The 13,458-nt window shown below is 34.9% G+C and overlaps 1 protein-coding gene across 1 annotated transcript; it reads right to left on the bottom strand.

Moving 5' to 3' along the window:
* Positions 1–2,088: 2,088 nt before the first annotated feature.
* LOC114621714 (olfactory receptor 497-like) lies at positions 2,089–3,033 on the bottom strand. The gene has a single exon (XM_028768072.1). It carries the CDS (start codon positions 3,031–3,033, stop codon positions 2,089–2,091), a length of 945 nt encoding a protein of 314 aa, XP_028623905.1.
* Between the last annotated feature and the right edge of the window lie 10,425 nt (positions 3,034–13,458).

Genomic DNA, 13,458 nt, shown 5'->3' with positions numbered 1-13,458 from the left:
TTCTTCTTCTTCTTCTTCTTCTTCTTCTTCTTCTTCTTCTTCTTCTTCTTCTTCTTCTTCTCTTCTTCCTCCTCCTCCTTCTCCTCCTCATGTTCATTCTGATTCTGATTCTGATTCTGATTCTGATTCTGATTCTGATTCTGATTCTGATTCAGAGCACTAACATTGGGAGCTGTATACAAATCTTTCCTGATAGCTCATTCCTAGTATTTATCACTTGAAAAACATCTCAAACATCTGAAAAAAGTGTAAGGCAAATCTACTACACAAGACCTTAGAACATTAGTAATGTCAACACTAAATTCTTGAACATAAAGATTAGCTTCCTCCTAAACACATTTCTGAGGTTGGAATATTCAAGTGTTTTCTTTGGTTTATATAATATATTAGCTGAGCATGAATTATTAAGAAAAAGCAAGTTAAAGAACAATAAGAAACATATCCAGGAAGACTTCTAGATCTTTCTTGGTATTATTGAGAGTAGTCAAGAAAGAAAACAGGAAACAGGTATGAAACACCAGCAGTGTCTACCATGACAACTTAAAATTCTTCCTGAAATATTATATCAGATTGGAGTTGCTTTAAGGTTGATACAGATTTACCATTAGGCCATTCATACCATGTAGATGTATTTGTTGAGTATTGTATCCTAGTAGCAAGTAGATACCAAAGAAATGTTACTGTATAAAAAAATCAACACTTTAAAACTTAGAATATAGTAGAAAAGAAAAAATAGAATTAATATTAATGTTAAAGTTGGCAATGGTAGAGATGGGTTATATTACCTTGTATAGGCTAGCAAAGAAATCCCGATGGGTAAGAGATAACAGAGCAAGAAAACGAGATGGGCTTGTAAGTATAGAGAGTGGGCTAAGATTACCTAATGAAAAAAGCAGATGCACTCATCCTTATAGCCTCATAAAAGAAAAGTCAACTCAGAGTAATTTAACTAAAGGTTCATAGAAAATAGAAGAGTATCTGGAGTCTATTCTGAATGGAATATAAAGTATTAAAATAGTTCAATAGGGGTAACCTAATACAAAGATGTTTTTAAATTTCATATGTGTCATTCAGGAAACTGTATTAAGAACCCTACAAGCTAAAATAACCAACAGTCTACTGGTGTTATAGTGACACAAACATCATCAGAGTAATCAGTCAGAGACTATATCTAACACTAGCTCCAGAAGCTGAAACCCACACTCCATTCCATCCTCAGGGCCTAAACATGCACTAGATATGTCAAAAGCCATAGCAAATAAAATACCATCATTTTTTCTACTAAATGGACATAGTATTAAATCACTTTGCAATAGTTTTCATTGTAACCATAGACTCGTACATTTTCAATTTTCATGAGAGAAGTATCATTTTGCTCATCAGTGTTCAGAGAATTAGAGACAGTGGAAGACATAGCTCTAAATGAGATGTCCATAACACTCCCCTTTCCTCTATAGGCAAAGGAGTCATTGTCAAAGACTTGGGGAAAATATTGAAAAATGTCAGAGCTGGTGGATGACTACAAAGATACCATTGGATGATTACAAAGAAATCTTTTTTTCCAGATACAATATCATGGTGGTAGATATCTACTAATTGTAGCTGTATCAGTATAAGCTCAAACTAGACCAAATCCCAAGAGGGAGATGGGAAGTGGGACTGAAATTCACCTCTATTTGAGGAATAATTGACAACTGATATATGATAAGAGTAGAGTCAATTGTCTTTAAGGGTTTGTCTTTGGGTAGGATAACCAAGCTCCAGTAGATGCCTACACACTAACTTATATACAGACAGAGCAAGTATTATCGGACAATAAAAGAAGATGGAGTCTGGAAAGAGAGCTATAGTACTGGGAAGAGTTGGGGAAAGAGGGTGAAAAAAATACTTTATATAAAATTCTCAAAGACAGTTGTAAAAGTACAAAATAGTAAATGTAATAAAACAAAATAGCTGTACATCCTAGGAGGAAAAGTAGCTGAATGGTAAAAGAGTAAGGAAAAAGCTAGTAACAAACATCAAATAGAAGTAACAGTGACCTTGCATAATTGCTCTTATTATATTAAGTTTAAAAAACAACAGATCATTCTAAGAGACTGTTTTTCTTCTAAGCTGTTTTCTCAGAGCACCCATAATCTCATTATTCCTGAGGCTGTAGATGAGGGGGTTCAACATGGGAATCACCACCAAGTAGAACACAGACACCACCTTGTTCTGGTCAGTGGAGAAGCTGGACTTGGGCATCACATAGATGAATGTAACAGTTCCATAGAACAGAGTGACTGCAGTGAGGTGGGAGGTGCAGGTGGAGAAGGCCTTTTGTTGACCCTCAGTAGAGTGCATCTTCAGAATGGTGATGAGGATATAGGAGTAGGAGATGGCTATGACAAATGCTGTGATCATAGTAACTGAGCCAGCAGAAAATGAGGTAGCAATGACAGAAACACTGACATCAGAACAGGAGAGCTCAATCAAAGGAGCAAAATCACAGAAAAAGTGATTGATTATATTTGGTCCACAGAAAATAAAAGAAAAAAAAGAAATCATGGCAAAGGAAGCATTAAGAAAACCCCCTATATAGGATCCCACAACCAACTGGACACAGACTTGTGTGGACATTTTGATGGAATAAAGCAGTGGGTTGCAGATTGCCATGAAGCGATCATAAGCCATGGCGGCCAGAAGGAAGCATTCAGCTGCACCGAAGAAAGCAACTAAGCTGAGCTGTATGCCACACCCAAGGTAGGAGATGGTATTTCTATCTACCAGAAAATTGACGAGCATATTGGGTGTGACAGAAGATGAGTAGCCTATGTCAACAGAACCCAAATGGCTGAGAAAAAAGTACATGGGGTGATGGAGCTGGGAAGAGACTCTGATGAGAAGGATGGTGCTGAGGTTCCCGGAAATGGTCACCAGGTAGATGCACAGGATAATGGTGAAGAGGATGACTCTAAGGATTGGGTTGTCTGTTAAACCCAATAAAATGAACTTTGTTACTGCAGTGTGGTTCCCATCCTCCAGCCAAGCCATGGGGTAGTATACCTGCTGCCAGATGAAGTCTGTAATGGAGACAGAATAGGAAGAGATTCATAAATAGTTTACTTTGTTTCATATAATACAGACATGTAGAGCATTACAAACTAATATATTATTAAAATATCAGATATTACTAGAATAACAGACTAACAATGGATGTTTTTACTCTGGGTTTTCATTGTTTAAATATTTGTGCAAATTACGGCCTTGAAGGTTATTTAAGTAGAAATGCTAAACATATGTTATAAATAATATGTAACATCTCCTTTCAATTATAATAAAACCAAATTAATTGCCATTAAAGCTGTAGATTTAAAATTATGAGACTTTGCCTGGTGAAATTGCTTTTAGATAAAGGTTCTTGCCACCAAGCCTGACACCTGACAGCCAGATTTCTGCTGGAAATCAGATGATAGGAGGAGAGAAATAGCTCCCTAATGTTGGCCTTTGACATGAACACATATGGTCTGTTTCCTACACAATTCTCTTCACACAAATATACAGATAAATATACAAAAATATGAGTCTTAATAACAATGGAGTTATACACGTAACAAAGGATTAAAATCTAAAAGCATATCATTATTTAAGGCTAACTTTTTTGAATGCTTACTAAATCAACAAGACAGGATTTTAAATTTTTGTTTTCATTTTTATGTCTGTGAAACATTAATTTCTTTATTTCATTTATCTGTTTCTATTTTACAATAGAAAGTAGTTTCAAGTTGTACATGCATATGCACACTCACACATGTGCACACACACATATGCACACACACAATTAATAGGGATAGAGATATAGTTCAATTGTTAAGAGTACTTGTTATAATTGGAGAGAACCCAGGTTTGATCCTTAGCACTTACGGAGTTTCTCATAGCAGTCTGTAGTTCAAGTTCTGGGGATCCAGTGAACTCTTCTTTGGTTCACAGGCACCAGGCATGCAGGTGGTACACACGTATATATTGACATTCATACAACAGTCATACACACGAAAATAAAAGTAACAAAACTTTAAAAAGAGAATTAAAATTGAACATAAGGCAAGTTGGACTCAATATATTCAATTTAGTAAACACAGTATTAATAAAGAGCAGCCATGAAGTTGAGGCCACATGCAAATTAAGGATAGCCAGCAGGCAACATTTCAAGTTTTTAATGGCTAATACATAGAGAGATGCTTTATTGGTGACACTAGTAATGAAATCTATCAGTTCTGTAAATAAGGTCTTATCTTCATCAACTTTATAAAGATGATAATTTTCTTTTCAGAATTGAGAAGAAATAGACTAAAAATCACACTAAATTTGTAAATGGAACTTCCTGATATAAGCTCATTAACTATTGCAAATGATTCTAAGTAGATTATTGCCTTTAAATTAATTTAAATATCAATTTCATTATATAAAATATGAATAAGACCACATTATTATCAATTTTATTGAAACACATCAAATCCTTTCCCAATGTCACAGCATTTTTTTACTAGAGTGTGATGGAATTAATTCACATAATTTTAAAAGGATGAAACTGATCAATAAATATTCAAACTAAAAGAAGCTAAGAGAAGTATCTAGATTCTCACAACAGGAGGCAGATCTCCTCTCATTTATCACAATCTATATTTACATTTTTTTCTGTCCAATATGATGCCTGATGCAGAAAAATCCACAAAGCAGGGTTTTGAACAAGATATTTGCTTACCTTAAGAAACCAAAACATTTGAAAGGTATTGAACTTTTTAGCTTTTTGGTTGAGTGGCACATGTGTATACCTTTCAAGGTCATGTTGGTTTCTGATCTGACCATTCAGTGGATAAGTACAGAATCTTATAAAACTGCAGAGTAGCTGGGAACAGTGAAGGAAGGAGAAACTGTGATCAGGATATATTGTATGAGAAAAAATCTATTTTCAATAAAATAAAAAAGATTCTTAGTCTGGATAATTTGCCTATGTAAATATAAGTTCATTTCGTAAAGTTTATTTTCTTTCTGTTACATATTTGTCTGATTCCATTTGACTTCTTCTATGCCATGTTCAAAAAATATAGTAAAATTTCAATTTATCAGCAAAGTAAAAAATCTTACCTCATGAAACAAAAATTCATTTCAAATAAGAAGCTAAAAGTTACTATGATTTTATAGCTGCAAAATTGTTTCCACTGTCATTGTTACTGAGGCTAAGTCCCTGTGGAGGATCTGGATTCCAGTGTGAATTCAATGCTTCAGGGATCATTACATCATTCACAGTGAGTACTGAGTGGTTCATTTACACACACACACGCACACACACACACAATTAATTTTCAGTGAGTCTGTCAATCTCAAGTAATATTTTGTTTTGCTTTTTATGTGAGCATTAATATAAGCACTTGGGAGGTACGGAATCACAAATAATCTTAGGTAAATCATTCAAGTTGATATTTGATTCAAGTTAGTTCATGTTATAAGATACTAAGTGAAGTATAAAAGTGAACTCTTTTAGCTTTTCTCATTAATGTACTGGTACAAATACTCTGGAAATCAGTGTGATGGTTCCTCATAAAATTGGAAATAGTACTACCTGAGGACCGAGCTATAACACTCCCAGGCATATACCCAAAAGTTGCTCCAACATATAACAAGGATGATTTTTATCTTAAGATAATATATAAAAATTAAAGTATTTTAAAAATAAAAATGTATTAATAGTTTCAATATATAATAATTTTTTGTAATCTACAAGGACAGAGAATTATGGAGTGAGCCCATGAAACTCTAAAATTCAGTTACAAAACATAAAAAAAGGTTGAGTTATATACTCTTTTGTTACAGAAATTTATCTTATGTTTTTTGATCTTGGATGCCCAGGGACTCTCTGCTGCTGAGTTTCTGTGGCACTCTACAACTCAGCATACTTATGCCCAGGTGAAATGGAAGAACTCACTTACTGGCATATGGCATGGTCCCAACCTGGTATTGATATGGGGAATAGAGCAGGTTGTGTTTTTCCACAGGATTCTGAAAGTGCCAGGTGGCTTCCAGACCATTTGATTTGCCATGTGAGAAAATGCAATTGACCAGATCCATGATTCTGATGCTGATGAGGCACTTCATGACATTAACTGAGAAAAATTGATACCCTCAAACAAATACAGATGGCTGGCAAAAAAGGACTGTCTGCAGGACTTTGGTGATCTAGCTCAAGATCACCACAGATTTATATTGGGAGATTTTAAGTCAGCTAACATAGCTATTAAATGGATATAGAACACTTGGTTCAGATAGATACCACTGGGAAATGTACTTTACTGTGTTTATACACCATATGCACTAAAATTAACATCTCTAAGTAAGTGTTCAGATTCAATGTAACTTACTATGACTGAAAACTGGCTAATGGTGTATCTGATATTGTAAAGGAATTTCTGTTAAGGTACTTACTTCATAATCCACCATTTGTTATGATTCCAGTGAATGTTTCAGAACCTTGGTAAGCAGATAGATGCTTGAAAGTGTTGGATGAAATTCAAAAACCTTAGACCTAAGTAGACTAAGAGTAGACCTAAGAGACTGATTGGATTATTCATTGCTGGAATTCTTTCTATCGTGTCTATTATAGTCACTGCTACTAAAGTCATAGTAGCATTATCTGAATTTGTTCAAACTGCTCATTTTGCTAATGATTTATCTAAAAATGTTACCTTAGCCTTAGGGATGCAAAAAGATACAGATTGTTAGCTAGGACAAAAGATAAATGCTTTGTATGAAGTAATATAGTAATTAGGAAATGAAGTTCAAGGGCTGAAAGTGAGATTACACTTAGAACATCATATAGAATACCAATGGATTTCTACTCTAAAGGGTATAATGAAAGCCAACAAGGTTGGTATTGGGTACATTTGCATAAAGATGTTAAAGATGTTTGGCATGAAGCTAACATTTCCTTGGATCTAATTCAGTTGCATCAGGAAATTTTGAATCTAAGGATACAAAACCCTTGAAATTTAGTGCCACAAAAGCTGCTTCCTGGATGGGATGGAAGCCGACATCAAGGAGTCTGTGATGTTCTTTCATCCATAATTGGCAGGTATTATTGCCAATTCATAGTTGTTTGTTATAATATTATCCAGCATATAGCTATTGACAAATTGCTTTTAATAACTCCTCACCTATGCTCATACAAGAAGAACTAATTAGTTTCATTGGGTCACTATACAGATTGGTTTCTAAGTTATGAAAATTCCTACAAGGGACTGGTTTATAGGTAAGTCTCTGGAATGTTGTCTTGATAATGATTGATGTGAGAAGATCCAGCTCACTGTGAGTGGTGCCCCTACTGAGCAGGTAGTCCTTGGTCACATAAGAATGCAGGTTGAACAAGTCATTGGAAGTGAGTAATTTGATCCCTAGCTGATGATTGTTTAGTTCAATAATAGTTTTTAGGGAAGTGGAGCCTAACAGTATGAAGGATGCTGCTTGGATAATTATTTGAGATATTATAGCCTGGCCCTACTTCCTGATCATGCTTTGTTTTCTGATTGTAGATGAAATGTGACCAGCCAGCTTCATGCTCCTATTCGTTGCCTACCCTCACTATTTCCTATGCCTTCTCAGCCACAATGGACAATCTCTGAGGAATTGTTGGCCAAATTAAGCCCTTTTTTAAAAGTGGAAGATAAAGAAAAATATTGGCAAATAATATATGAAAGAATCAACTGCAAAATTTACCATGTGAACACAGCAGATATCTCTGTGCATAAGCACGTACATCATGAATTTTTTAAAGCATAAAAATGGTAATATGGGCAGAATAGGACTTCTTAGAAGATTTTTGTCCCTCTGATATGCAGTATACTTTAAAATAGTACCATATTATTTTCAGGGTACGTCCTGGTGTTATTTGGTGTTATAGACATCACCAATGCTAGTGAAGGATATGGTAAAAAAAAAAAAAGGTGTTATATCCGGTTCTTGTATAACTATTGAACTGTATTTCTAAATAATCTTTTTTGAGGAACCAGAGAGACATCACAATTGTAATGCCACTTGCCATCAAGTCTGATAGCAATGCCTGGTACCCAACAATGTCCATGTCATAGAAGGCAAGAACTGATTCCTCTAAGATGTCCTCTGACTTCTACCTTTGTAGTGTTATGTTTCCCTTAGCTAATAAAGACATAATTATGATAAAACAATTATTTTTATTTAGAGGAGTGCTTAGTATATCACAGTTGACATGTACATTTATAAAGATAGAGAAAGTAGTGGTTCTGTCAGAATATTTTATTAACCCTTAATATTACAGAAGATAATTCAGATCATACGGGACTAACTTTGAACCACATTTTCTGTTCCGTTGATCTATATGTCTGTTTAATATCAATAATATTGGTATTTGCAGTCCATAATTACAGTATATCTCTTTAAAATTAATAAAATGTTATTCAATTTCTTTTTAAATTTCAGTATGTTTATTGATGCTCTTGATTTTGCTCTTAAACAGGTTTTCCACTGTTTCTATGTTAACATTTATTGTTACATAAAATTAAAATATTTTCATATATGTTAGACATGTGCATATTCATAGTATAGAATAATTAAAACTGATACTAATATTGAAGTTAGCTAGGGTGGGGATGGGTCATATTGGTTTGAAGTGAAATCCCCATGGGCCAAGTAATATTAGAGTAAGAAAATAAGAAGGGCTAGTAGGTATGAAAAGTGGGCAAAAAGGTGCCAGATGGAAAACAGCAAGTGCACTCATTCTTATAACCTAAAGAAAGAGCAAGTCAGGTTAATATAAGAAAAGGTTTGTGAAGAATAATAGAGTATCTATATTCTATTATAAATGGAATGGAAGATATTAAAATATTTCAATAGGAATAACATAAAGATGTTTTTAAACAGCATTTGTTGTACAGACACTTGTGTTATGAACCTTACAACCTACAACAACCACCAGAAAGGAAAGACATGCCTAGTGATGCTATAGTGATACCAATGTCACCAGAGTAACAAACCACTTTCTGACTGGATGTAAGGCTATATACATGGTCTGAGCCAGATCCCTGAGCAGACCTTGGGCACTAACTTTGCACCCAGTCCCACAACATCCACAAGAAACTCGACTCACAGACGCTCTAACACACCCAGCATCATAGGTGAGGAGGCCACAGTATCTGCCTCAACACCAAAACACTGGAAGTAACTGGAACCAGTAGTATCCAGGGATGCAGGAACCCCCCCACCAGGCAAGTGGAACAGGTTCCTTCTGGTCTGATCTGGTGCCCTGAGCAAACCTTGGGCACTAGTTCTGCACCCAGTCCCAAAACATCTAGAAGAAGCCCAACTCTCAGACACTCTAACATGCCCAGGATCATAGGATTTGAGGAGCTTAGTCATTAGAATTTGAGGATTCCAGAGGCAGCTTAACTCCCAGGAGCTCTGACACACAGGATCTTAGGAATCCACAATCACATGATCCCAGAGACAGCTAGACTCTGAGGTGATATGACACAATCAGGATGACAAGAGGGACAGGCTCCTGTCAGATACAGTGAGGGCAGGTAGTAATAGAGATAACCAGATGGCAAGAGGTAAGCATAAGAACATAAGCAACAGAAACCAAGCTTACTTGGCATCATCAGAACCCAGTTTTCCCACCATAACAAGTCTTGAATACACCATCACACCAGAAAAGCAATATTCAGATATAAAATCACTTTTTGTGATGATGATAGAGGACTTTAAGGAGGAAATAAATGACTCCTCTAAAAAATACAGGAGAATACAAGTAAACAGGAAGAAGCACTAAAAGAGCAAACATGAAACCTCCTTAAAGAATAAGAGGAAAACAAAACAAACCAGAAGAAAAAAATTGAACAAGACTATCCAAGATCTAGAAATAGAAATAGAAATAGAAAAAAAAAGAAAGAAAACACAAAAGGAGACAACCTTGGAGATAGAAAACCTAGTAAAGAAATAAGGAGTCATAGATTCAAGCATCGCCAACAGAATGTAAGAGAAAGAATAGAGAATCTCGGGTGCAGAAGATACCATAGAAAACATTGACACAACAGTCAAGGAAAATGCAAAAAGCAAAATGTTCCTTACAGAAAATATCCAAGAAATCCAGGACATGATGAGAAGATGAAACTTAAGGATGATAGGAATAGAAGAGAGCAATATTTACCAACTTAAGGGTCAGCAAATATCTTCAACAAAATTATAGAAAAAATCTCTCCTAACCTAAATAAAGAGATGTGCATGAACATACAAGAAACCTAAAGAACTCCAAATAGACTGGACCAGAAAAAAAATTCATCCCCTCACATAATAATCAAAACACCAAAGGCACAAAACAAAGAAAGAGTGTTAAAAGCAGTAAGGGAAAATGTCCAAAACATATCAAGACAGACCTATCAGAATTACACCAGACTTCTAACCAGAAATTATAAAAGCCAGAAGATCCTGGTCAGATGTCACACAGACAGTAAGAGAACACAAATGTCAGCCCAGGCTACTATAAGCAGCAAAATTCACAATTAGCATAGATGGAGAAATCAAGATATTCCGTGATGAAGTGAAATTTATACAATATCTTTCCACAAATTTACCTCTACAAAGGATAATAGATGGAAATGGAAAAACAAAGAGGGAAACTACACCCTACAAAAAGTAAGAAAGTAATCATCTTCCAATCAACCCAAAAGAAGATAGCCACACAAGCATAATCTGACTTCTAACAAAAAAAGAAGCAACAATGACTTTTCCTTAATATCTTTTAACATCAATGAACTGAATTCCCCAATAAAAATACATAGACTAACAGACTGCATATGTGAACAGGACTCAGCATTTTGCTGCATACAGGAAACACATCTCAGTGACAAAAACAGACACTACTTCAGAGTAAAAGGCTGTAAAACAAATTTTCAAGCAAATAATAACAAGAAACAAGCCTTAGTATCCATTCTAATATCAAATAAAACTGACTTTCAACCAAAAGTTATCAAAAAAGATAAGGAAGGACACTCCCTACACATCAAAGAAAAAATTTACCAAGATGAACTTTCAATTCTGAACATCTATGCTCCAAATGCAAGGTCACTCACACTGATAAAAGAAACTTTACTAAATCTCAAAATACACATTGCACATCACAGAATAATAGTGGGAGACTTCAACACCCCACTCTCAACAATGGACAGATCATGGGAAAAGAAACAACAGAGACACAGTGAAATTAACAGAAGTTATGACCCAAATGGATTTATCAGATTTTTATAGAACATTTCACACACACCCCCAAAAAAAGATACTTTCTTTTCAATACCTCATGGTACCTTCTCTAAAATTTACTATGTAATTGGTCACAAAACAGGCCTCAACAGATACAATAAGCTTGAAATTGTTCCATGTATCCTATCAGATCACCAAGCACTACAACTTGTCTTCAATAACAACAAAAAAACCCAGAAATCCCACATATATATGGACGCTGAACAATGCTCTACTCAATGATAACTTGGTCAAGGAAGAAATAAAGAAAGAAATTAAAAACATTTTAGAATTTAATGAAAATTCAGGCACATCACAGCAAAACTTATGGGACACAATGAAAGCAGAGCTAAGAGGAAAACTCATAGCTCTAAGTGCCTACGAAAAGAAACTGGAAAAAGCATTCACTAGAAGCTTGAAAGCACATCTGAAAGCTCTAGAACAAAAAGAAGCAAATGCAGCCAAGAGGAGTATTCGGCAGGAAATAATCAAACTCAGGGCTGAAATCAACCAAATAAAAACAAAAAGAACTATACAAAGAATTGCCAAAACCAGGAGCTGGTTCTTTGAGAAAATTAACAAGATAGATAAACCTTTAGCCAGACTAACCAGAAGGCCCAGAGACAGTATCCAAATTAATAAAGTCAGAACTGAAAAGGGAGACATAACAACAGAAACTGAAGAAATTCAAAAAATCATTAGATCCTACAATAAAGGCCTATATTCAACAAAATTGGAAAATCTGGACAATTTTCTAGACAAATACCAGGTACCAAAATTAAATAAGGATCAGATACACCATCTAAACAGTCCCATAATCCCTAAAGAAATAGCAGCACTCATTAATAGTCTCCCAACGGAAAAAAAAAAAAAAACCACCCAGGACCAGATGGGTTTAGTGCAGAATTCTATCAGACCTTCAAAGAAGACTTAATACCAATATTCGTCAAACTGTTCCACAAAATAGAAACAGAAGAAATACTTCCCAATTCTTTCTATGAAGTCAAAATTATTCTTGTACCTAAACCAAGTGAAGACCCAACAAAGAAAGAGAACTTCAGATAAATTTCACTTATGAACATTGATGCAAAAATACTCAATAAAATTCTTGTAAACCGAAACCAAGAACATATCAAAATGATCATCTTCCACAACTAAGTAGGCTTCATTCAGGGAAGCAGAGATGGTTCAATATTAGGAAAACCATCAATGTAAGCCACTATATAAACAAATTCAAAGAAAAAATTCACATGATCATTTCATTAGATGCTAAAAAGGCACTGGAAAAATTCAATATCCCTTCAAGTTAAAAGTCTTGGATAGATCAGAAATTCAAGGCCCATATCAAAACGTAGTAAAAGAAATATGCAGCAAGTCAGTAGCTAACATAAAACTAAATGGGCAATCCCATTGAAATCAGGGACTAAACAAGACTGCCTACTCTCTCCCTACCTATTCAATATAGTACTTGAATTCTTAGCCAGAGTACTTAGACAACAAAAGGAGGTCAAAGGGATACAAATTGGAAAAGAAGAAGTCAAAATATCACTATTTTCAGATGATATGATAGTATACTTGAGTAGCTCCAAAACCAGAGAACTCCTAAACATGATAAAAAAAAAAAAAACTTCAGCAAAGTGGCTGGATATAAAATTAACTCAAGGAAATCAGTAGCCTTCCTCTACTCAAAGGATAAACAGGCTGAGAAAGAAATTAGGGAAATGATACCTTTCAAAATAGTCACAAATAATATAAAATTCCTTGGTGTGAATCTAACCAGGCAAGTGAAATATCTGTATGACAAGAACTTCAAGTCTCTTAAAAAAGAAATTGAAGAAGTTCTCAGAAGATGGAAAGATGTCCCATGCTCATGGATTGGTAGGATTAATATAGTAAAAATGGCCATCTTGCCAAAAGCAGTCTACATATTCATTGCAATCTCCATCAAAGTTCCAACACAATTCTTCATAGAGTTAGAAAGAGCAATCTTCAAATTCATTTGGAATAACAAAAAACTCAGGATAGTGAAAGCTCTTCTCAACAATAAAAGAAATTTTGGGGGAATCACCATCCCTGACCTCAAGCTGTATTACAAAGCAACAGTGATAAAAAAACTGAATGGTATTGGTATAGAGACAGGCACATAGATCAATGGAATAG

The sequence above is a fragment of the Grammomys surdaster genome, unplaced genomic scaffold (genome assembly GCF_004785775.1).
Source record: "Grammomys surdaster isolate TR1022 unplaced genomic scaffold, NIH_TR_1.0 184, whole genome shotgun sequence".
NCBI lineage: Eukaryota > Metazoa > Chordata > Mammalia > Rodentia > Muridae > Grammomys > Grammomys surdaster.
This window is presented reverse-complemented; position numbering and strand designations above follow the sequence as displayed.